The sequence below is a fragment of the Poecile atricapillus genome, chromosome 39 (assembly GCF_030490865.1).
Source record: "Poecile atricapillus isolate bPoeAtr1 chromosome 39, bPoeAtr1.hap1, whole genome shotgun sequence".
Classification (NCBI taxonomy): domain Eukaryota; kingdom Metazoa; phylum Chordata; class Aves; order Passeriformes; family Paridae; genus Poecile; species Poecile atricapillus.
The window spans coordinates 688,511-713,533 of NC_081287.1; the positions used below are offsets into that span (position 1 = coordinate 688,511).

The 25,023-nt window shown below is 45.9% G+C and overlaps 1 protein-coding gene across 1 annotated transcript in view; it reads right to left on the reverse strand.

The window, feature by feature from the left end:
* Positions 1–25,023, reverse strand: part of ATP13A1 (ATPase 13A1) — a 27,422-nt gene continuing 2,399 nt past the window's right edge. The window contains exons 2-26 of the mRNA XM_058861756.1: positions 24,898–24,987; positions 24,293–24,483; positions 23,787–23,859; positions 22,817–22,972; positions 22,154–22,223; positions 21,220–21,326; positions 20,478–20,607; positions 18,761–18,816; positions 17,455–17,581; positions 15,093–15,230; positions 14,386–14,506; positions 12,672–12,829; positions 11,626–11,798; positions 10,340–10,450; positions 9,946–10,071; positions 8,958–9,063; positions 7,488–7,687; positions 6,111–6,207; positions 5,334–5,506; positions 4,784–4,898; positions 3,313–3,509; positions 2,391–2,533; positions 1,730–1,841; positions 907–1,050; positions 1–354 (exon numbers count right to left, since the gene is read on the reverse strand). Of these exons, the coding sequence (XP_058717739.1) occupies positions 244–354; positions 907–1,050; positions 1,730–1,841; positions 2,391–2,533; positions 3,313–3,509; positions 4,784–4,898; positions 5,334–5,506; positions 6,111–6,207; positions 7,488–7,687; positions 8,958–9,063; positions 9,946–10,071; positions 10,340–10,450; positions 11,626–11,798; positions 12,672–12,829; positions 14,386–14,506; positions 15,093–15,230; positions 17,455–17,581; positions 18,761–18,816; positions 20,478–20,607; positions 21,220–21,326; positions 22,154–22,223; positions 22,817–22,972; positions 23,787–23,859; positions 24,293–24,483; positions 24,898–24,987 (3,225 nt within the window). The 3' untranslated portion in view covers positions 1–243. The remainder of the gene's footprint in view (positions 355–906; positions 1,051–1,729; positions 1,842–2,390; positions 2,534–3,312; positions 3,510–4,783; positions 4,899–5,333; positions 5,507–6,110; positions 6,208–7,487; positions 7,688–8,957; positions 9,064–9,945; positions 10,072–10,339; positions 10,451–11,625; positions 11,799–12,671; positions 12,830–14,385; positions 14,507–15,092; positions 15,231–17,454; positions 17,582–18,760; positions 18,817–20,477; positions 20,608–21,219; positions 21,327–22,153; positions 22,224–22,816; positions 22,973–23,786; positions 23,860–24,292; positions 24,484–24,897; positions 24,988–25,023) is intronic.

Below are 25,023 nucleotides of genomic sequence, written 5' to 3' on the forward strand. Positions count from 1 at the left end.
CTTGATCTGGAATTTTTTTCTCCAACTGCCAAATTCCCAAAAAATTCCTGGGAAAAAAACCGAGAAACTCTGGGGAAATCCTGAAAAAAACTCCCGAGAAATCCACCTGGAAAGCTGCCGGGAAAGGCTAAAAATCCGGGATCCTCCTTGGCCGGGGGGCGGTGGATTCCATGATTTGGGGGATTTTGGGGGATTTTGGGGGATTTTGGGATTTTTGGGATTTTGGGAATGCGGGAGGAGCCCTCAGGAAGGCACCGGGAGGCGGGAATTGCCCAGCAGGAGCTGCAGGAGCCGATCCACGGAAAAGGCCAGAAGGAAATCGGCCGCCAGCACCGCCAGGATCAGCAGCCGGAACTGGGAAAAGAGGAATTCCGGAACGTTCCCCAAGGGAATCGACCCCAAATCCCTGAATTCCTGGGATTTCAGCCCAATCCCACCTGGAATGAGGGAATTCCGGAATGTTCCCCAAGAGAATTGCCCCCAAATCCCTGAATTCGTGGGATTTCTGCCCAATCCCACCCGGAATGAGGGAATTCCGGAATGTTCCCCAAGGGAATCGACCCCAAATCCCCGAATTCCTGGGATTTCTGCCCAATCCCACCCAGAATGAGGGAATTCCGGAATGTTCCATGGGAATGGGGCATGGATCCCATTCCAGTTGGAATTCTGGAACGTTCCTGGCGAGAATTCACCTCCAGAATCCTAGGAATTGCCCTGGAATGGCTCCCAAAATCCTGGGAATTCCCCCTGGAATGGGCCCGAATCCCCCTCAAAATCCTGGGAATGACCCAAATCCTCCCCAAAATCCCAGGAATTCCCCCCAGGAACGGCTCCAATCCCCCCCAGAATCCCGGGAATAACCCCAATCCCTCCCAGAATTCCCAGGAATTCCTGGGATCTCCTCACCTCGGTTGGGATGTGCACCAGACCGAAGGCCACCCCCAGCTCGGGGCAGGCTCCACTGAGCAGCCCCAGCACGGCCCCGGCCGAGAGCAGCAGAGCCCAGAGCAGCGCCCGGTTCTGGGCCAGGCTCTCCATGAACGGCCGGCCCTGCCACCAAAACAAACTGGGTTATACTGGGAGGCACTGGGAGGGACTGGGAGGGACTGGGAGGGCACTGGGAGGGACTGGGAGGGCACTGGGAGGGAGTTGGGGGCACTGGGAGGGAGTTTTGGGGCACCAGGAGCCGATTCTGAGAGGTTTTGGAGCAGTAAAATGGGGTTTGATGGCACTGGTTTGGACTGGTTTGGACTGGGAGGGAGTTGGGGGGCACTGGGAGGGAGTTTTCAGGCACTGGTTTGGACTGGTTTATACTGGGAGGGCACTGGGAGCTGATTCCAAGCAGTTCCGGAGCAATAAATGGGGTTTGATGGCACTGGGAGGGCACTGGGAGAGACTGGGAGGGACTGGTTTGGACTGGTTTATACTGGGAGGGAGTTTTGGGGCACTGGTTTGGACTGGGGGATTGGAGTGATGGGGAGAAGGGGAGGAGAAACCGGGAAAAAATGGGCAGGAAAAATTGGGAAAAATGGGAAGAAACTGGAATAAAAATGATGGGAAAACTGGGAAAAACGGGAAGAAAAAAACTGGGAAAAACAGGGATGGAAAAAGGGAAAAATCAGAAGGAAAAACCAGGAAAAACGAGGGAAAAAAACTGGGAAAGGCTGGGAAAAGTTGGGAAAGGCTGGGAAAAGCTGGGAAAAGTTGGGAATATTCCCGAATTTCCCACCTTGTAGTTGATGGCGAAGGTGGCTGTCTGCATGGCCATGGCCAGCAGGTACACGGTGCTGTTCACCAGCGACGGCTCAAATTCCCGGCTCAGATCCACAAATTCCTCCTCCCTGCCCATGGAAAAATCGGGATCAGCCTCGGGATCCATCCTGGGATTGATCCCTCAAAAAATCCCAGTGAAAATTGGGTTAAAATTGGGTGTAAAGTGGGCTTGGGAGCTGGACAAATGGGAATTCTTTGCTCAGATACACAAATTCCTCCTCCCTATCCATGGAAAAATCGGGATAAAACAGGATAAATCGATCCCTGAAAAAATCCCAGTTTTAATTGGGGAAAATCCTGGAATTCTTTGTGATTAAAGCCCTCAGTCCTGGAATTTTTTGGGAATTTTTTGGTAACGTTTTGGGAATTTTTTTGGTAACTTTTTGGGAATTTTTTGGGTAACTTTTTGGGGATTTTTTTGGAATTTTTTGGTAACTTTTTGGGAACTTTTTGGGAATTTTTTGGGTAACTTTTTGGGGATTTTTTTTGGAATTTTTTGGTAACTTTTTGGGAACTTTTTGGGAATTTTTTAGTAAGTTTTTGGGATTTTTTTGGGGAACATTTTGGGAATTTTTTGGGAACATTTTGGGAATTTTTTTTGGGGATCAGAGGCTGACCTGGGCTCGCTCCGCTCCTGCGCTTCCCGGTACAGGAACACCAGGCTGAGGAAATGCACCAGGAATTGCAGCAGCACCGTCAGCACCGTGTACAGGTTGAAAATGTTGGGAAGAGGCCTCTCCTTGGAAAGAGTCTTCAGGGGCTGGAAGGGTTAAAAAAAAACGGGAATAAAAACCAGGAATGTGGGATGGGATGAGCTGGAGTTCAAATCCCAAAGTTTAGTCCAAATCTCAAAGTTTTTCAGGGAATTCTGTGGGGTTTTTAAATCTGGGAGGAGGTTTGGGGGTGTTTTATTCCTGGGGAAATTGGGATTTAGGAGTTTTTTTTCCTCTCAAAATTCCAGATTTCCATGGAAAAGCCTCAATTTGGGCCTTTTTTTATGGCTCTTTCCTGCTGTTCATCCCAAAAATTGAGATCCTGAGGGGAGGAATATCCTTGGGAGAACCCTGAATCCAATAATCCCACCCCTCCACCTTCAAAAAAATAAGAATTTCTTATAATAAATGGGATATTTTTGGGGAAAAGCCCCTTTTTCCCTAATTTTGCCAGATCCCATGGAATTCTTGGGTCTCACCTTGGATTTGGAGCTTTGGGAGCCATCCCAAACCCTACTCCCACCTTCAGAAACCACCATTTTCTGACCATAAACCCCATTTTTTTGGGTGAAAAAAACCCCCTTGTTACCCTAATTTAGGATAAATCCCATGGAATTCCCATCTCCCACATGGAATTCCCATCTCCCACATGGAATTCCCTTGGACTCAGAGATGAAACTTTGGGATAATCCCAGACCCAGGACGATCCCAGCCTCCCTCCTTCCGAAACCGCCATTTTGTGAGGCCAAACTCGCTTTTTTATTTTGAGTGGGATTTTTTTTTTTTCCTTACTCCAACCCTTTTCCCACGGAATTCCCGGAATTACCTTGGACCTGGAGATGAAAAGGAAGCATCCAGCCAGGAGCAGCCCCTGGAGCGTGGCCTGGAGGTCGCTGAATTTGACTCCCTGAAGGAACAGCACGCTCTGGCTGTAGGCCAGCACCAAAGCGTTCAGAGCCAAGATTTTAAACATCTGCAGCGTGGTCACCAGTGTGCAGCGACCCTGCTTGATTACGTGGCAGACTGAGGGGAAAAAATGGGAATTCTGGGAATTAGAGAGTAGGGAAAAGCCAGGGGGGAAAGGGGAGAAAAGGGTGAGGGGGAGTGAGGCCGCCATGAGGGAAAAAAGGGCAGGAAAAGGGTGAGGGGGGAGTGAGGCCCTCGTGAGGGGAAAATGAGTGAGAAAAGAGGGAAAAAGGGTGAGGGGGAGCCCTCATGAGGGGAAGAAGAGTGGGAAAAGAGGGAAAAAGGGTGGGAAAAAAGGGAAAAAGAGTGGGAAAAGAGGGAAAAAGGGTGGGAAAAGGGTGAGGGGGAGTGAGGCCGCCATGAGGGGAAAAAGGGCGGGAAAAGGGTGAGGGGGGAGTGAGGCCCTCGTGAGGGGAAAATGAGTGAGAAAAGAGGGAAAAAGGGTGAGGGGGAGCCCTCATGAGGGGAAGAAGAGTGGGAAAAGAGGGGAAAAGAGGGAAAAAGAGTGGGAAAAGAGGGAAAAAGGGTGCAAAAAGGGTGAGGGGGTGTGAAGCCCTCATGAGGGGAAAAAAAGGCGGGAAAAGGGTGAGGGGGGTGTGAGGCCCTCATGAGGGGGAAATGAGCGAGAAAAGGGAAAAAGGGTGGGAAAAGAGGGAAAAAAGGTGGGAAAAGAGGGAAGAAGAGCAGGAAAAGAGGGAAAAAGGGTGCAACAAGGGTGAGGGGGAGTGAGGCCGCCATGAGGGGAAAAAAAGGCGGGAAAAGGCTGACGGGGTGTGAGGCCCTCATGAGGGGAAAAAGAGCGAGAAAAGAGGGGAAAAAGGGTGGGAAAAGAGGGAAGAAGAGCAGAAAAAGAGGGAAAAAAGGTGGGAAAAGGGTGAGGGGATGTGAGGCCGCCATGAGGGAAAAAATGTGGGAAAAGAGATTTTCCTGGGGTTTTAATGGATTTGGGAATTTAGGGATTGGATGGGTTCAGGATCGTTTAGGATAAACCTAAGGATGTTTTGAGCTTCAAACCAGAGCCCAAATGTTCCAAATTCTGGGAATTCAGAGCTGGAATAGGCTCAGAACTCTTTAGAATAACGTGGGACATCCTGAGGCTCAAATTCCAGGAGCTCCCAATTTTGGGAATTCCCAACATTCCCATTCCATTTTGGGAACGGAACAGGCTCAGGACTATTTAGGATAAAACCAAGGATATTCTGAGCCTCAAATCCTGAGTCCAAGAGCTCCAAATTTTGGGAATTTCGATTTGGAGCAGGCTCATTCAGGGTTTATCCCATTCCAATCCCATTCCCGGGGTTTTTCCCGGTTTTTCCGGGCTGGGCACTCACTGCACTGGATGGAGGAGAGTTTGGAGGTGAAGGGAGCGGCGATGCTGGCGTCCCCCAGCTTCACCACCGGGGCTCTTTCCTCTTCCAGATCCCGCAGCACCTGGCTCAGCCGCTCCTGCGGGATTGGAAATTCCCAAAAAACCCCAAATCACCCGGAATTCCGGAAAAAACGGGCTCTGAATCCGCCCTGATCCAGAGGGAAAAGTGTGACTTTGGGATCTTGAGATGGGGTTGAAGGTGCCTTCCCACCTCCAGAATTTCAGGATTTATTTCCTGTTTATCTCAGATTTCAGGTCTCTTCCAGCCCCGAGAATTCCATGATTTATTCCCTGTTTTATGGCACTTCAGAATTCCAGGATTTATTCCATGTTATCCCTTTTCCCACTAGAATTCCCTCTCTTTTCCCCCCTTTTTCCTGGGAATTCTGGAAAGTTCCCTGCCCACAGATTGGAATAGGATTGGGATTAGATCCATCCCCACCCAACATTCCCAATCCCTAAATCCCTCCATTCCCAGGGCTAAAAATCCCGGGAAAAGGGGGAATTCCCACCCTGTGGATGGGCAGCTGCTCCTCCCGCTGGGCCAGGATCCGGTGCTTGGCTCCTCGGGATGAGGGTTTGACATTCCCGGCCGGAATTCCGGCCCTGCTGTCCCCGAGGCCGTCCCGGAGCCGCCGCCTCCGCTCGGGAATGCGCTCCGGAGCGTTGGCCAGCAGGGCCACGCCTGGGAAAAACAGGGAAAAAACAGGGAGAAATTGGGGGAAAAACAGGGAAAAATTGGGGGGAAAAACGGGGGAAAATTGGGGGGAAAATGGGGAAAAATTGGGGGGAAAACAGGGAAAAATTGGGGGGAAAATGGGGAAAAATTGGGGGAAAACAGGGAAAAATTGTGGGAAAAACAGGGAAAAATTGGGGGAAAACAGGGAAAAATTGGGGGAAAAACAGGGAAAAATTGGGGGAAAAACGGGGAAAAATTGGGGGGAAATGGGGAAAAATTGGGGGAAAAATCAGGCAAAAATCAGGGAAAAACCAGGAATGAAATGAGAAAAACTAGGGAAAATCAGGGAAAAACCAGGGAAAATCAGGGATAAAGGAGGAAATCAGAGGGAAAATCAGGAGGAAAAGAAGGGAAAAATCAGGGATAAAATGGGAAAAAAAACAGGGAAAAAAAAGAGGAAAAAATGGGAAAAACCCCCCAAGAAAAAACCTGGAATTCCTTATTTCCATTCCTGGTCCCAGAAAACCTGGGAAACGCTGGGAGCATGGCTGGGGTTGGGATTTGGAGGGAAAAATCCCGGGAATGTTGGGAATTTTGGGAATTTCCTCACCCACATCGGCGTGTTTGAGCGCTCCCACGTCGTTGGTGCCGTCGCCGCACATGAGGGTGCAGAAGCCGAGGCTCTTCAGCGCCGTGATCACGAATTCCTGGGAAAAAAACCCGGGAAAAGCTCCCAAAATCCTGGAATTCTTGGCTTGGCGTGGGGTGGGATCAAGGGGTGGGGTGGGAGAGATCGGAATTTTGGGAATTTGGGGATGGAACGGGTTCTGGATTTTTCATTTCCAGGTTTCCAAAGCTTTGAAATCCTGGGAATTCAGGGCTGGAATGGGCTCTGGGATATTGAGGAATCCTTCCCAGGCCCCAAAATTTTGGAATTCAGGGCTGGAATGAGCTCCAAACTCTTTGGGATCATCCCAGGACCGTCCCCACATTCCTGAAGATCCCAAATCCTGGAAATTCCCAACCCAAAACCCCAAAATCCCAGGAATTCAGAGCTGGAAGGAGCTCAAGATTGCTCAGAATCAAACCAGGGCCCTCCTGCCATTCCCAATGATCCCAAATCTTGGGAATTCCCATCCCAATGATCCCAAATCTTGGGAATTCTCATCCCAAAGACCCCAAATCTTGGGAATTCCCATCCCAATGACCCCAAATCTTGGGAATTCCCATCCCAATGATCCCAAATCTTGGGAATTCCTATCCCAAAGACTCCAAATCTTGGGAATTCCCATCCCAATGATCCCAAATCTTGGGAATTCCCACCCCAATGATCCCAAATCTTGGGAATTCCCATCCCAATGATCCCAAATCTTGGGAATTCCCATCCCAAAGACCACAAATCTTGGGAATTCCCATCCCAATGATCCCAAATCTTGGGAATTCCCATCCCAAAGACTCCAAATCTTGGGAATTCCCATCCCAAAGACTCCAGATCTTGGGAATTCTCATCCCAATGATCCCAAATCTTGGGAATTCCCATCCCAATGATCCCAAATCTTGGGAATTCCCATCCCAAAGACTCCAAATCTTGGGAATTCCCATCCCAATGATCCCAATCTTGGGAATTCCCATCCCAATGATCCCAAATCTTGGGAATTCCCATCCCAATGATCCCAAATCTTGGGAATTCCCATCCCAAAGACTCCAGATCTTGGGAATTCCCATCCCAATGACCACAAATCTTGGGAATTCCCATCCCAATGATCCCAAATCTTGGGAATTCCCATCCCAAAGACTCCAAATCTTGGGAATTCCCATCCCAAAGACTCCAAATCTTGGGAATTCCCATCCCAATGATCCCAAATCTTGGGAATTCCCATCCCAAAGACCCCAAATCTTGGGAATTCCCATCCCAATGATCCCAAATCTTGGAATTCTCATCCCAAAGACCCCAAATCCCAGGAATTCCCATCCCAAAGCCCCTCACCTTCTGCTTGGGCGCCACCCTGGCGAAGACTCGGATGTGCGGGATGAGCCGGAGGAGCCGATCCCGATCCCGGAGCCGGAGCTGCTCCAGCCCCTCCCCCGTCAGGCACAGCTCGAAGGGATCCGTCAGATCCCGCAGGGAATCCGGGAACGCCGGGAGAGCCACGGATCCGTCCCGGGATCGCCACTGCCAGGGCAGCCCTGTGGGAACGGGAATTCCATGGGAATTCCATGGGAATTCCGGGATTGCCACTGCCAGGGCAGCCCTGTGGGAACGGGAATTCCATGGAATTCCATGAGAATTCCAGGATTGCCACTGCCAGGGCAGCCCTGTGGGAACGGGAATTCCATAGGAATTCCATGGGAATGCCACTGCCAGGGCAGCCCTGTGGGAACGGGAATTCCATGGGAATTCCATGGGAATTCCAGGATTGCCACTGCCAGGGCAGCCCTGTGGGAACGGGAATTCCATGGAATTCCATGGGAATTCCAGGATTGCCACTGCCAGGGCAGCCCTGTGGGAACGGGAATTCCATGGGAATTCCATGGGAATTCCGGGATTGCCACTGCCAGGGCAGCCCTGTGGGAACGGGAATTCCATGGGAATTCCATGGGAATGCCACTGCCAGGGCAGCCCTGTGGGAACGGGAATTCCATGGGAATTCCATGGGAATGCCACTGCCAGGGCAGCCCTGTGGGAACGGGAATTCCATGGAATTCCATGGGAATTCCGGGATTGCCGCTGCCAGGGCAGCCCTGTGGGAACGGGAACGGATCCGGGGAAGATTCCAGAGCCAATTCCAACCCTAATTCCCATCTCCATTCCCAGCTCCTCAAAGCCCTCAAATCCCAGGCATTCCCAACATTCCCAATCTCATTCCCAGAATTCATCAAATCCCAGAAATCCCAGAACCCCCTGGACTTCCACTGTTCCCAATCCCGATATTCCCGATATTCCCAGTACCAGGCTCCAGTTCCTGCAGGATCAGGACAGTTTCCTTGTGCAGGAAGTGCAGCTCCCATTCCCAATCCCATCACTCCCAATCCCATCATTCCCAATCCCTACATTCCCATTATTCCCATCACTCCCATCATTCCCAATCCCGATATTCCCGATATTCCCGGTACCGGGCTCCGGTTCCTGCAGGATCAGGACGTTTTCCTGGTGCAGGAAGTGCAGCTCCCATTCCCATCATTCCCAATCCCATTATTCCCATCATTCCCAATCCCGACATTCCCGATATTCCCGGTACCGGGCTCCGGTTCCTGCAGGATCAGGACGTTTTCCTGGTGCAGGAAGTGCAGCTCCCATTCCCAATCCCATCATTCCCATTATTCCCATCACTCCCATCATTCCCAATCCCGATATTCCCGATATTCCCATCACTCCCATCATTCCCAATCCCGATATTCCCGATATTCCCATCACTCCCATCATTCCCAATCCCGACATTCCCGATATTCCCGGTACCGGGCTCCGGTTCCTGCAGGATCAGGACGTTTTCCCGGCGCAGGAAATGCAGCTCCCGCGCCACGTGGCACGCCGTCAGCGGGCTGTCCCCCGTGATCATCACCACCTGCAACGCCACAATTCCAGGAATTCCCAGGAATTCCCGGGAAAATCCACATTTTCCTGCTTTTCCCATGGGATTTTCCCTCTTTTCCGCTTGGGATTTTCCCTTTTCCCATTGTAATTTTCCCTTTTTTCAGCCTGAATTTTTCCCTTTTTTCCCTCTTGAATTTTCCCTCTTTTCCCTTTGGAATTTTCCCTCTTTTCCCTTTGGAATTTTCCCTCTTTTCCCACTGAAATTTTCCCTCTTTTCCCTTTGGAATTTTCCCTCTTTTCCCTTTGGAATTTTCCCTCTTTTCCCTTTGGAATTTTCCCTCTTTTCCCTTTGGAATTTTCCCTCTTTTCCCACTGAATTTTTCCCTCTTTTCCCTTTGGAATTTTCCCTCTTTTCCCACTGAAATTTTCCCTCTTTTCCCACTGAAATTTCCCCTCTTCTCCCTTTGGAATTTCCCCTCTTCTCCCTTTAGAATTTTCCCTCTTTTCCCTTTGGAATTTTCCCTCTTTTCCCTTTGGAATTTTCCCTCTTTTCCCTTTGGAATTTTCTCTCTTTTCCCTTTGGAATTTTTTCTCTTTTCAGCCTGGAATTTCCAGGTTTTCAGCTGGAATTTTTCCATTCTCCAGTTTGAATTTTTCCCAGTTTTCAGACTCGGATTTTCCCCTTGGAATTTTCCTGAGTGTTCGACTGAAATTTCCCAATTTCCACTCTGGAATTTTCCCTCTTTCCCAATGGGGATTTTCCCAATTTTCAACCTGAATTTTTCCCTGTTTTTCCACTTGGAATTTTCCCATTTTTCACCCCTGAAAATTCCCAATTTTCCCCCCTGGAAATTCCCCCATTTCCAACCCTCCCCAAAATCCAGGAATTCCCGGAATTCCCGGGATTCCTCACGTGGTGGGAAGCGCTCTGGATCTCTCGGATCACGGCCTTGGAGTCGGCTTTGAGTGGGGAGGAGACCACGATGAATCCCACAAATCTCAGGTCACATTCCAGGGATTCCCTCTTCATCTCCCGCACCTTTTCCATGGAAAAATCCGGGATTCAGCATTCCCAAGCCCCTTCAAAAGGCAAATCCCTCCTCCCCCCGGTGATTCCTGGGATTTGGAGCATCCCTGGAATGAGTTTAGCGCTCCCAAAAGCTTGGAGTGATCCCAAATTCCCAAAAGAAAAGGGAATTTCCCTGGAAAAATTCCTTTAAAAACCACAAATTCCATTCTTCCTTTTCCCAACCCCTCTCCCAGCGTTTCCCAGGCCTGGAATTCCGGGATTTTTCCCATTTTTTCACCTGCTGGTGGCTCAGGGCTCCCAGTTCTTTGTATCCCAGGGCCAGGACCCGCGCGCCCTCGTGGGAGAATTCCCGATGGATCTCGTGGTAGTTCCTGGGACATTGGGATAACTGGGGAAAAAAAAACGGGAAAACATTCCGTGAGTGAGGAAAATGAAAAAATTCCAGAGGGTTTTGGTGGAAAATTGGGAAAAATGAGATTTGAAGGGGAAAAAGGAGATGGGGATTTGAGAGAATCCGGGTGGAATTTGAGTTAAATCAGGATAATTCCTTTAGAATTTACAATCCCTACCCCTTTTCATCTCCTTGATCTCCCAAGATTCCCATTTTTCCCTGGAATTTCCCTCACCACAGGCTCTGGGCCCATTTTTCCCTGGAATTTCCCTCACCTCAGGGCCCGGGCAGCCATTTTGACCTCCCACCATTCCCAGATGTTCCTTCAACCCGGAATTTCCCTGGAATTCCTCTGGAATTTTCCCTCACCACAGGCTCTGGTGAACTCTCTGACCTCCCAGCATTCCCAAATCCCCATTTTTCCACGGAATTTCACCATTTTTCCATGGAATTTCCCCTGACTACGTTTGGGCCCGTTTTTCCCCTCACCACAGGGCGGCCATTTTGTCCTCCCGGCATTCCCAATTTCCCATTTTCCCACCGTTTTTTCCCGGAATTTTTCCCCTCACCATGGCATGCAGGCTCTCAAGAGGATTTCACCATTCCCAACTCCTCATTTTTCCCTGGAATTTACCTCACAACATTCTCTGGGCCCATTTCTCCCTGAAATTTCCCCTCACCACAGGGCAGCCATTTTGTCTTCCCGGCATTCCCAATTTCCCATTTTCCCACCGTTTTTTCCCGGAATTTTTCCCCTCACCATGGCCTGCAGGGTCTCCAGAGCATTCCACCATTCCCAACTCCCCATTTTTCCACGGAATTTACCTCACAACAGGCTCTGGGCCCATTTCTCCCTGAAATTTCCCCTCACCGCAGGGCAGCCATTTTGTCCTTCCAGCATTCCCAATTTCCCATTTTCCCATCGTTTTTTCCCGGAATTTTTCCCCTCACCATGGCCTGCAGGGTCTCAAGAGGATTTCACCATTCCCAACTCCTCATTTTTCCCTGGAATTTACCTCACAACAGGCTCTGGGCCCATTTTTCCCTGGAATTTCCCCTGACTATGGGCACTGGGCCCGTGTTTCCCCTCACCGCAGGGCAGCCATTTTGTCCTCCCGGCATTCCCAATTTCCCATTTTCCCACCGTTTTTTCCCGGAATTTTTCCCCTCACCATGGCGTGCAGGGTCTCGGGAGCGCCCTTGACGGCCGCCAGGTATCGGATTTCTCCGGAGGCGTTTTCCAGGGAAGCCAACACCGCCATCCTCTTCAGGGCACTGGAGAAATGAAAGCGCTGGTGAATTCTCATTCCCGGAGTTTTTAGACTCCTCGGGAAAACTTTCTCATCTGGAAACAAAGGAAATCAGGAAATCCTGAAAGGGGGTGCTGGGAGGGAAAAGGGGGAATTGGGAATGAGGGGGAAAAGAGGGATTTTGGGGTGGTTTGAAGGGGATTTGGAGGCATTTGGGTGGAATTCTGAGGGGTTCGGGTGGAATTTGGTGGGAATTTTGGGGACTTTGATGGAATTCTGAATAATTTTAAGGAATTCAGGAGAAATTTTGGCTAATTTACACAAAATTATTGGGAATTCAGTTGGAGCTCTGGATGGTAAGGATGGAATTCAGACAGATTTTTGTGAGAATTTTGTAGGATTTTGTGAGGATTTTGTGGGGTTTTCGTGAGGGCTTTGTGGGATTTTTGTGGAATTTTTATGGTGAGGATTTTCTGAGGATTTTTTTGTGGCATTCTGTGGGATTTTGTAGGATTTCTGTGGAGATTTTCGACATTTTTTTGGTCAGAGTTTTGGGGGAATTTTGGGATTTTTTTGTGAGATTTTGTGTGATTTTCTGTGGGGATTTTATTGAATTTTTGAGAGCGTTTTGTGGCATTTTTGTGGAAAGATTTTGTTGGATTTTGTGGGATTTTTTGGGGTGATTTTAAGAGGTATTTTGTGGGATTTTCTGGGATTTTTGGCAGCATTTTGTGGCATTTTTGTGGAAGGATTTTGTGGGATTTTTTGTGGGATTTTGTGGGATTTTTTGGGGTGATTTTAAGAGATATTTTGTACAATTTTTTGTGGGGATTTTCTGGGATTTTTGCCATCATTTTGCGGGATTTTTCCGGAACGATTTCGCAGCACTTTGTGCCGGTTTTTTTTTTTAGCTTTTCCTACCCAAAACGCCTCAGAATTCCAGGAAAAATCCGGGATTTGGGATTTACCTTTGGTCAGGGTCCAATCCACAGCGGTCAGCATGGCTTTTTCCAAAGGATCTCCCACGATTGTCCCGTCCTCCAGCTGCACCAGGGAGTGGCAGCAGGCGATGGCCCGGTGAGTTTCCAGAGGGATTTCCGACACCGGCAGCACTTCCTTGCCTTCCCTGAGGGAAAAATTGGAATTTCTGGGATCATCCCAAAGGGATTTTGTAAAGAGAATCGGTGGGGAGTTGAGGTAAGTGGAAAAAACGGGTGAAATATTTGAAATTTTGTTAAAAATGCCGTGAAATACGCTGTAAAGTCTCACCAAAAAACCCGTAAAAATGCCACAAAAAATTCTGATAAACTAAAAAAAAACTTTTCCCTAAAAATCTGCACAGATTTCCACAAAAAATCCCACAAAACCCCACCAAAAATCCCATAAAAATGCCACCAAAAATCCTCATAAAATAAAATAAAATTTCTCCCTAAAAATCCCCACAGAATTCCACAAGATCCCTCCATAAAATTCCACAAAAAATCCTCAAGAAATCTTCCCATAAAATATCCAAAAAAATCCGACAAAAAAAATCACACAAAAACCTCACAGAATCCTCATGAAATTCCCACAAAATCCCAGGATTTTTGTGGAATTCCGTGGGGATTTTTAGGGATTATTCTTTCTTTTTTCAGGATTTTTTGGAACAATATTAATTACATAATTTTTAATTTTTCGAACGAGTTTCAAGATGATTTTATAAAAACTCTCAAATTTTTCTAGGAATTCCTTAAAAATCCCTGTATTCCCTCCCTAGATTGCCAAAACTCTCCCACAGAATTCCCACCGGGAATTTCAGCATCAACCCTCACACCACGAGGTGGAAACCTCCAAAAATCCCATTAAAAACATCAAAAATCCCAATAAAAACGTGAAAAATCCCAATAAAAACATCAAAAATCCCAATAAAAACGTCAAAAATCTCAATAAAAACGTCAAAAATCCCAATAAAAACGTCAAAAATCCCAATAAAAACCTCAAAAATCCCAATAAAAACCTCAAAAATCCCAATAAAAACCTCAAAAATCCCAATAAAAACATGAAAAATCCCAATAAAAACGTCAAAAATCCCAATAAAAACGTGAAAAATCACAATAAAAACGTGAAAAATCCCAATAAAAACGTGAAAAATCCCAATAAAAACATCAAAAATCCCAATAAAAACATCAAAAATCCCAATAAAAAAGTCAAAAATCCCAATAAAAAAGTCAAAAATCCCAATAAAAACATCAAAAATCCCAATAAAAACATCAAAAATCCCAATAAAAACGTCAAAAATCCCAATAAAAACGTCAAAAATCCCATTAAAAACATCAAAAATCCCAATAAAAACGTCAAAAATCCCAATAAAAACGTCAAAAATCCCAATAAAAACATCAAAAATCCCAATAAAGATGTCAAAAATCCCAACAAAAACCTCAAAAATCCCAATAAAAACGTGAAAAATCCCAATAAAAACGTCAAAAATCCCAATAAAAACATCAAAAATCCCAATAAAAACGTGAAAAATCCCAATAAAAACCTCAAAAATCCCAATAAAAACCTCAAAAATCCCAATAAAAACCTCAAAAATCCCAATAAAAACGTGAAAAATCCCAATAAAAATCCCAAAATTCCACAAAAAACCCCGAATTTGGCGATTCCCGGGGTTTTCCCAGTGGGAATTTTGGGATCAGGACTCACCTGAGCCCGGCCACCCCTCGCACCACGAGGTGGTCGCTGGTCAAGGTCCCGGTTTTGTCGAAGCAGCAAACCTGGACCTTCCCAGCAAAGGGGATCCGGAAAGGTTCCGTGCAGTAAACGTCTGGAAAAACGGGAAAATTGGGAATTTTGGGAGTGGGGAGGGGTTGGGGGGAAAATGGGGGGGGTTTGGGAATTTTTTTTGGGGGGAAATGGGGAGTTTTGAGGGGAAATGGGAATTTTTTGGGGGGAAAATGGGGGATTTTGGGGGAAAAAATGGAGAATTTTGGGGGGAAAAGGGGGGGTTTTGAGGGGGGAGGAAATGGGATTTTTAGAGGGGAAAAATGTGGGATTTTGGGGGAAATAAATGGGGAATTCTGAGGGAAAACTGGGTGTTTTGGGAAAAAAAAAAAAAGGGGAGTTTTGGGGGAAAGAAATAGGGAAATTTTTGGAGGGGAAAATGGGGGATTTTGGAGGAAAAAAAATCGGGAATTTTGATGGGGAAAAATTGGGAATTTTGATGGGGAAAAAATAGAGAATTTCTGGGGGAAAAATAGTTGGGAATTCTGAGAGGAAAAAATGGGGAATTCTGAGGGAAAATTGGGAATTTTTTCAGGAAAAGAAAAGCTGGAACAACCCAAGCTCCTGTGGGAATCCCAGCCCATCCCAAACAGGGATTTTCATCCCAAAAAATTCCCGGGAAGGCTCACAGAGCTTGGCCAGGGCGATGAGGGAGGTGTTGACAGCCAGGGAGAGCTCGATGGGCAACTCTGGGGGCACCACGGACGTCAGGATCAGGGCACATTCCAGGAACAGGCGGTACTGGTTCCGACGGGGATCCTTGGTGCCTGGAAATGGGGAAAAACGGGATTAAAATGGGAAAAAACGGGATTAAAATGGGATAAAATGGGAAAAAACGGGATTAAAATGGGAAAAAATGGGATTAAAATGGGATAAAATGGGTTAAAAATGGGGTAAAATGGGATAAAACGGGATTAAAATGGGAGAAAATGGGATTAAAATGGGATAAAATGGGTTAAAAATGGGGTAAAATGGGTCAGGATCAGGGCACATTCCAGGAACAGGCGGTACTGGTTCCGACGGGGATCCTTGGTGCCTGGAAATGGGGAAAAACGGGATTAAAATGGGAAAAAACGGGATTAAAATGGGAAAAAACGGGATTAAAATGGGATAAAATGGGTTAAAAATGGGGTAAAATGGGATAAAACGGGATTAAAATGGGAGAAAATGGGATTAAAATGGGATAAAATGGGTTAAAAATGGGGTAAAATGGGTCAGGATCAGGGCACATTCCAGGAACAGGCGGTACTGGTTCCGACGGGGATCCTTGGTGCCTGGAAATGGGGAAAAACGGGATTAAAATGGGAAAAAACGGGATTAAAATGGGAAAAAATGGGAAAAAATGGGATTAAAATGGGAAAAAATGGGAAAAAAAGGGATTAAAATGGGAAAAAATGGGAAAAAAAGGGATTAAAATGGGAGAAAATGGGATTAAAGTGGGATAAAATGGGAAAAAATGGGATTAAAATGGGAAAAAATGGGATAAAATGGGTTAAAATGGGGTTAAATGGGTCAGGATCAGGGCACATTCCAGGAACAGGCGGTGCTGGTTCCGACGGGGATCCTTGGTGCCTGGAAATGGGGAAAAACTGGATTAAAATGGGAAAAAACGGGAAAAAAGGGATTAAAATGAGATAAAATGGGAAAAAACGGGATTAAAATGGGAAAAAACGGGATTAAAATGGGATAAAATGGGTTAAAAATGGGAAAAAACGGGATTAAAAGGAGATTAAAATGGGATAAAATGGGTTAAAAATGGGGAAAAATGGGGTCAGGGTAAGGCCACATTCCAGGAACAGGCGGTGCTGGTTCCGACGGGGATCCTTGGTGCCTGGAAATGGGGAAAAACGGGATTAAAATGGGAAAAAACGGGAAAAAACGGGATTAAAATGGGATAAAATGGGTTAAAAATGGGAAAAAACGGGGTTAAAATGGGATTAAAATGGGAAAAAATGGGAAAAAAAGGGATTAAAATGGGAAAAAATGGGAAAAAAAGGGATTAAAATGGGAGAAAATGGGAGAAAATGGGATTAAAATGGGAAAAAACGGGATTAAAACGGGATTAAAATGGGATAAAATGGGTCAAAAATGGGGTAAAATGGGGTCAGGATCAGGGCACATTCCAGGAACAGGCGGTGCTGGTTCCAGCAGGGATCCTTGGTGACTGGAAATGGGGAAAAACGGGATTAAAATGGGAAAAAACGGGATTAAAATGGGAAAAAACGGGATTAAAATGGGATAAAATGGGAAAAAATGGTATTAAAATGGGAAAAAATGGGAAAAAATGGGATAAAATGGGTTAAAAATGGGGTAAAATGGGTCAGGATCAGGGCACATTCCAGGAACAGGCGGTGCTGGTTTCAGCAGGGATCCTTGGTGCCTGGAAATGGGGAAAAATGGGATTAAAATGGGAAAAAACGGGATTAAAATGGGAAAAAACGGGATTAAAATGGGATAAAATGGGAGAAAATGGGAGAAAATGGGATAAAATGGGTTAAAAATGGGGAAAAATGGGGTCAGGGTAAGGCCACATTCCAGGAACAGGCGGTGCTGGTTCCGACGGGAATCGTTGGTTCCTTGGGAATCACAGAAAAATGGGATTAGGGATGAAAAATGGGATCAGGAATGAGAAAAATGGGATAAAAATAGGAAAAAATGGAATGAAAATGGAATGAAAATGGAATGAAAATGGGAAAAACGGGGTCAGGACTGGGAGAAATGAGATAAAAATGGGATTTGGGGGGAAAAAAGGAATCAGGATTGGGAAAAATGGGATGAGAATGGGATCAAAATGGGATTGAGGGGAATAAAAAGGAATCAGGATTGGGAAAAATGGGATCAAAACAGGAAAATCCTTCGGGACCAAAAAATTTCCCGTCTTTTCCCCAAAATCTGGGCCAGAAATTCCCAATTTTCCCTCCAAGTTTGGCAGAAATTCCTCCTCCAAACCCTTCCCACCGCCGGAATTCCCGGAATTCCCGGGATTCCCACCCTGGATCCAGACGTAGGCGGCGGCGGCGATGGCGAAGACGAGGAGGAAGAGGATGAAGATGAAGGTCTCCAGGTTGTTGGCCGTGACCCTCTTCACCCCAAACAGGATCGTCCGGAGCAGCTTTCCCTGGAAAAACAGCCCCAGCTGATGGAATTCCATGGAATTCTCTGGGAATTCCTTCAAAATTCCATGGGATTGTGGGAAAAAAACCTCCAAAATCTCTTTAGGATTTGAGAGTTTCTTGGAATTCCTACAGGATTCCATAAAAAAACATGGAATTCCTTCCAAATCCCATGGAATTCCTTCAAAAAATCATGGAATTCCTTCCAAATCCCATGGAATTCCTTCAAAAAATCATGGAATTCCTTCCTAATCCCACTGAATTCCTTCAAAAAATCATGGAATTCCTTCCTAATCCCACTGAATTCCTTCAAAAAATCATGGAATTCCTTCCTAATCCCACTGAATTCCTTCAAAAAATCATGGAATTCCTTCCAAATCCCATGGAATTCCTTCAAAAAATCATGGAATTCCTTCCTAATCCCACTGAATTCCTTCAAAAAATCATGGAATTCCTTCCTAATCCCACTGAATTCCTTCAAAAAATCATGGAATTCCTTCCAAATCCCATGGAATTCCTTCAAAAAATCATGGAATTCCTTCCTAATCCCACTGAATTCCTTCAAAAAATCATGGAATTCCTTCCTAATCCCACTGAATTCCTTCAAAAAATCATGGAATTCCTTCTAAATCCCATGGAATTCCTTCAAAAAATCATGGAATTCCTTCCTAATCCCACTGAATTCCTTCAAAAAACCATGGAATTCCTTCCAAATCCCTTCAAACCCACAGAATTTCTTCCAAACCTTTCAAAATTCCTTAAAAAAAACCCCAAATCCCTTCAAAATTCCATGAAAATTCTCTGGGATTCCTTCCAAACCCCTCAGAATTCCCTCAAAAGGAGCCACAGAATGGAAATTCCAACTCTGGGAAAAGCTGGAAATTCCTTAAAAACCTGGAATTCCTTAAAAACCTGGGAATTCCTTAAAAACCTGGAATTCCTTAAAAACCTGGGAATTCCTTAAAAACCTGGGAATTCCTTAAAAACCTGGGAATTCTTTCCAAGGCAGAAATTCCTCCCAAACCCAGGAATTCTTTCCAAGCTTGGGAATTCCTTAAAAACCTTGGAATTCCTCCCATTCCCGATCCGTATTTTCCTCCCTCTTCCCGAGCCCGGCATTCCCAAACCCCCAGATCCCTGGAATTCCCTGGAATTCCCGGAATTCCCTGGAATTCTTGGCTCACCTGGGAGGTGTTGAAGCCGGTGCGGAGGGCGAAGGCCAAGCACCCGTTATCCACGGCTGGGGAGGGAACAAATCCCGCTGAATCCCAGGGAATTCCCAGGAAAATCCACTCAGGGAATTCCCAGGAAAATCCACTCAGGGAATTCCCGGGAAATCCACTCAGGGAATTCCCAGGAAAACCCACTCAGGGAATTCCCAGGAAAACCCACTCAGGGAATTCCCGGGAAAACCCACTCAGGGAATTCCCAGGAAAACCCACTCAGGGAATTCCCAGGAAAATCCACTCAGGGAATTCCCAGGAAAATCCACTCAGGGAATTCCCAGGAAAACCCACTCAGGGAATTCCCAGGAAAACCCACTCAGGGAATTCCCAGGAAAATCCACTCAGGGAATTCCCAGGAAAACCCACTCAGGGAATTCCCAGGAAAACCCACTCAGGGAATTCCCAGGAAAATCCACTCAGGGAAATCCCAGGAAAATCCACTCAGGGAATTCCCAGGAAAATCCACTCAGGGAATTCCCAGGAAAATCCACTCAGGGAATTCCCAGGAAAACCCACTCAGGGAATTCCCAGGAAAACCCACTCAGGGAATTCCCAGGAAAACCCACTCAGGGAATTCCCAGGAAAACCCACTCAGGGAATTCCCAGGGAATTCCCGGGAAATCCACTCAGGGAATTCCCGGGAAAATCCACTCAGGGAAATCCCAGGAAAACCCACTCAGGGAATTCCCAGGGAATTCCCAGGAAATGCTGAGCAAATCCTGAGGAAATCCATGGGGAAATCCCTGAGAAAATCACCAGGGAGGAATTCCAGGAAATAACCCCTGGATTTCAGGGTGGGAATTTGGGAATTTCAGAGTGGGAATTATGGAATTTTGGGTTGGAAAGTGTGGAATTCCAAGCTGGGATTTCAGGAATTTCAGGCTGGGATTTCAGGCTGGGATTTTTGGGAATTTCAGGCCAGGATTCCAGAGGATTTCAGGCTGGGATCAGGGCCAGGATTTCAGGGAATTTCAGGCCGGGATTTCAGGGATCCCATGGTGGAATTTTGGGGAATTTCAGGCCAAGATTTCAGGGAATTTCAGGCCGGAATTTCAGTCCAGGATTTTAGGGGATTTCAGGGAATTTCAGGCCGGGATTTCAGGGAATTTCAGGCTGGGATTTCAGGGAATTTCAAGCCGGGATTTCAGGGAATTTCAGGCCAGGATTTCAGGGAATTTCAGGCCAGGATTTCAGGGAATTTCAGGCTGGGATTTCAGGGAATTTCAGGCTGGGATTTCAGGGAATTTCAGGCTGGGATTTCAGGGATCCCATGCTGGGATTTCAGGGAATTTCAGGCCAGGATTTCAGGGAATTCCAGGCTGGGATTTCAGGGAATTCCATGCTGGGATTTTGGGGAATTTCAGGCCGAGATTTCAGGGGATTTCAGGGAATTCCAGGCTGGGATTTTGGGAATATCAGGCTGGGATTTCAGGGAATTTCAGGGAATTCCAGGCTGGGATTTCAGGCCAGGATTTCAGGGAATTCCAGGCTGGGATTTTGGGGAATTTCAGGCCGGGATTTCAGGGATCCCATGCTGGGATTTCAGGGAATTCCAGGCTGGGATTTTGGGGAATTTCAAGATGGGATTTCAGGGAATTCCATGCTGGGATTTCAGGGAATTCCAGGCTGGGATTCCAGTGAATTCCATGGATTCCATGGATTGGGGAGCACCCACGTCGGATCCCTGCGGCGGCGCGCGGGGGCGGGAGGTGTTGGATCACGCGGGTTCCTCCGAACAGGACGTGGAGCCGCCCGTCCGCCCCCAAATCCAGCACTCGCTCCGGGCTCAGCCCCTCCACCGGCTCCTGCAGGGATTCCCCAGCATTCCCAAAAAATATTCCCACTTTTCCACCAATTTTCCCGATTTTCTCCCAATTTTTTCCCAATTTCCCCCAATTTTTTCCCATTTTCCACTACTTTTTCCCATTTTTTTCTCATTTTTTCCTCATTTTTTCCTCATTTTTTTTCTGGTATTTTCTCCAATTTCCCTTTTTTCCCCCCCAATTTTCCCATTTTTTTCCCCAATTTTCCCATTTTCCCCCCAATTTCTCCCACTTTTTTCCTGGTATTTTCCCCAATTCCCCTGATTTTTCCTCCACATTTTTCCCACTTTTTTCTCCAATTTTTCCCCCAATTTTATCCCAATTTTATCCCAATTTTTTTCTCGTTTTTTCCCAATTTTCCCCCAATTTTCTCCCAATTTTCCCCAATTTTCTCCCAATTTTTTTCCTGTTTATTCAAATCTTTTCCCCCAATTTTTTCCTGTTTTTCCCCAATTTTTTCCCAATTTTATCCCGATTTTTTCCCCGTTTTTTCCCATTTTCCCCCCAATTTTCCCTCAATTTTCCCCCCAATTTAATCCAAATTTTTTCCCCTTTTTCCCATTTTTTCCCCATTTTTTCCCCATTTTTCCCCACCTTCATCTGCGGCACGGACTCTCCTGTCAGCATGGCCTCGTCCACCACGCAGCGCCCGCGCAGCAGCAGGAGATCACAGGGCACCAAATTCTCCTGGGGGGAGCGGCCTGGGGGCACAAATTCCCAAAATTCCCAACAATTCCCAAAATTCCCAAGCCCAAACCCAAATTTCCTGGGGTTCTCCCACATTTTTCCCCAATTTTCTCCCATTTTTCCCCAATTTATCCCATTTTTCCCTCAATTTTTTCCCATTTTTCCCTCAATTTTCTCCCATTTTTCCCCAATTTTTTCCCATTTTTCCCCAATTTTTTCCCATTTTCCCTCAATTTTCTCCCATTTTTCCCTCAATTTTCTCCCATTTTTCCCTCAATTTTCTCCCATTTTTCCCTCAATTTTTTCCCATTTTCCCTCCATTTTTTCCCATTTTTCCCCCCAACTTTTTCCCAGCTCCCAAAATCCCGATTTTCCCACCCCTTTTCCCCTGGATCTGGAAGAAAAGAGCTTGGAAAAGGAAAAATTCGGGAACAAGCAGCCCCTGGAATTTTGGGAATTGGCAGGATGGGTGGAAAAACCAAAGAATTCCAAGGAAAAAGGAGAAAAATCCCGGTGATAAAACCCACCCCAAGTCCAACCCAAAATTGCTGCAAATCCCAGGAAAATTCCAAAGGGATCTCCTGGAAAAATGGGAATTCCACCTCAAAAATGGGGGAAAATCCCAATTTCTCAGGGATTTTTCCATGAAAATCCCCATTTTCAAGGCGTTTTCCACGACAAAATCCCGTTTTTTGAGGCGTTTTCCATGGAAATTCCCATTTTAAAGGGATTTTTCCAGGAGAATTCCCGTTTTTCAGGATGTTTTCCATGAAAATTCCCGTTTTAAAGGAATTTTTCCATGAAAATTCCCGTTTTTCCAAGGGAATTCCCAGTTTTTTACCGATGGAGACGACGTCCCCGGCCACAATCTCCTCGCTGGAAATCGGGCGCCACTTCCGGTTCCTGTAGACCTGGAATTCCCAAAAATTCCCCATTTTTGGGATGGAATCGGTGGGAAAAGGAACAAAAATTAATCCAACCCCCCCCAAATCCTGATTTTTAAAGGGAATCGTTGGGAAAATGATGGGAAAGGGGAAAAACACCCAAAAATCTGAATTTTTGGGGCAAAATCAGCAGGAAAACCATGGGAAAAGGGAAAATAAATGGGAAAAAATCCCCAAAATCCACAAAAATCCAATTTCCTGGGAAAAAATCCACAAGAAAATGGAAAATAAATGGGAAAAATTCCCAAAAATTCCTAAAAATTCAATTTCCTGGGAAAAAAATCCACACGAAAACAAAAAATGGGAAAAATTCCCCAAAAATCCAATTTAATCCAATTTGATGGGAAAAAATCCAAAGAAAAAGTGAAAATAAATGGAAAAAATTCCCAAAAAATCCCAAAAATCCGATTTCCTGGGGAAAAACCCAAGGAAAAAATGGAAAACCAATGGATTAAACACCAAAAATCCCAATTTTGGGGGCCAAAGCGGGGGGAAAAGCGCGAGGAAACGCTCCCAGAGGGGAGGATTTTGTGGGATGGGCCGGAATTCCGGGTTTTTACCTGGATCATGAAGGGTTTGTTGCCCATTTTCCGGATTTCCGAGAGGTTCCGGAGCTGCTGCTGCACCAGGGAGGCCTCGAAAGCCACGAGCATGGAGAGGGTGAAGACGCTGTAGTACCAGAACTCGTCCAGGCACCACAGCCCCACGCAGAAAACCTGGGAAAAACGTGGGAATTCTGGGATATTCCGGAATATTCCGGTGTTTCAGCTCAAAATTCCTGAAATTTCAGCCCAAAATCCCAGAAATTTCAGCCCAAAATCCCGGAAATTCCAGAGGAGAAGGGAGAAAATTCATCCAAATCCGAGCCAGAATTGCTGAAATTCCAGCCCAGAATTCCTCAAATTCCAGCCCAGAATTCCTGAAATTCCAACCCAGAATTCCTGAAATTCCAGCCCAGAATTCCTGAAATTCCAACCCAGAATTCCTGAAATTCCAGGAGAAAAGTGACCAAATTCAACCCAGAATTCCTGAAATTTCAGCTTAAAATCCCGGAAATTCCAGGGGAAAAGGGAGAAAATTCATCCCAATCCGAGCCAGAATTCCTGAAATTCCAACTCAGAATTCCTGAAATTCCAGCCCAGAATTCCTGAAATTCCAACTCAGAATTCCTGAAATTCCAGCCCAGAATTCCTGAAATTCCAACCCAGAATTCCTGAAATTCCAACGCAGAATTCCTCAAATTCTAGCCCAGAATTCCTCAAAATCCAGCCCAGAATTCCTGAAATTTCAGTCCAAAATTCCTCAAATTCCAGCCCAGAATTCCCACAATTCCAGAACAAAAATTATTCCTGAAATTCCAAGGAAAAATAAACCAAAACTCTCCCAATCCAACCCAGAATTCCCGTGGTTTTTACAGGAATGGGAATTTTCCCTGAGTTTATTCCCAATTTTTAGCAGATTTGGGGATTTTTCCCAGGTTCTTTTTCCCAAATTTGGGAATTTTTCCCACCTTTTTTCCCGATTTTTTACCTGGAAAACGAAGAACGGAGCCGTGGCTCTTTCCTTGAAAAGCTCCAGGAATTCCGGCACCACCATTTCCACCCTGCCAGGAGAGAATTCCTTAGAAAAAACCTTGGAAAAACCTTGGAAAAACCTTGGAAAAACCTTGGAAAATCCTGATTTTCCACTCAAAATTCAGTATTTTTTTTTCCCCTGGAATATTTTGATTTCCCTAAGAAATCTGAATTATTTTGGGAATATTTTCCCAAAAACATTTTGAGATTTTTTTCTGGAATATTCTGGGGATTTTTCCCAGGATATTTTGGGACATTTTGGAATATTTTCCCAGAATATTTTGAGGATTTTTTTTCCCCCAGAATATTTGAAATATTTTAGGAATATTTTCCTGGAATACTTGGGGATTTTTTTCTGGAATATTTTAGGGATTTTTCCCAGAATATTTAAGTCATTTTGGGAATATTTTCCCAGGATATTTTGAGGATTTTTCCCAGGATTTCCCCCCAGGAAAGCCTCACTTGTTATTCCCGTATTTCCTCTCGGCCTCCCGGATTTCCTGCTCCTCTTGGAACCCTCTGGAATTCTGGTAGAATCCCAAGGGATGCTCCACAGGGAACGCCACGGGCAGGAATTGTTTTTTTCCATGGATTTCGTAGGAATATTTGATCTTCTGGAACTCGAAGCTCAGCACCTCCTGCCCATCTTCACCCTGGGGAAAAAAAAAATGGGAAAAATCCCAAATTTCCCAGTCTTGGAAAAATCTCCAGCCCGGATGGGGTGAAAATCCTGGAATTCCAAGGATTTCACAGGGAAAAATCCCCAAATTCCATCATTTTCCTGCGGGGTTTTGCCTGAAATTCCTGGATTTTCACCCCATTAATTGGATACTCAGGATGAATCCCAGCACAATTCCCAGATTTTTCCCATTTTTAGGGATGAATCCCAGCACAATTCCCAGATTTTCCCCATTTTCAGGGTTAAAATCCATTGATTTCCCAGATTTTCCCCCATTAATTCCATTTTCTGGGATGAATCCCAACAAAATTCCAGGATTTTTCCCCATTAATTGCATTTTCTGGGATGAATCCTGGTGGAAATTCCAGGAATTCCCAGATTTCCTCACCTGTTCCCTGTGGATCGGCACCAATTCCACGGAGCCGTTGTTGGGGGTCGGCACCACCTTGGCCAGGGTGGCTTTTTGGGGACAGGGCTCCTGGGGAAAACAGCAGGAAAATCCCTTGGAATTCCC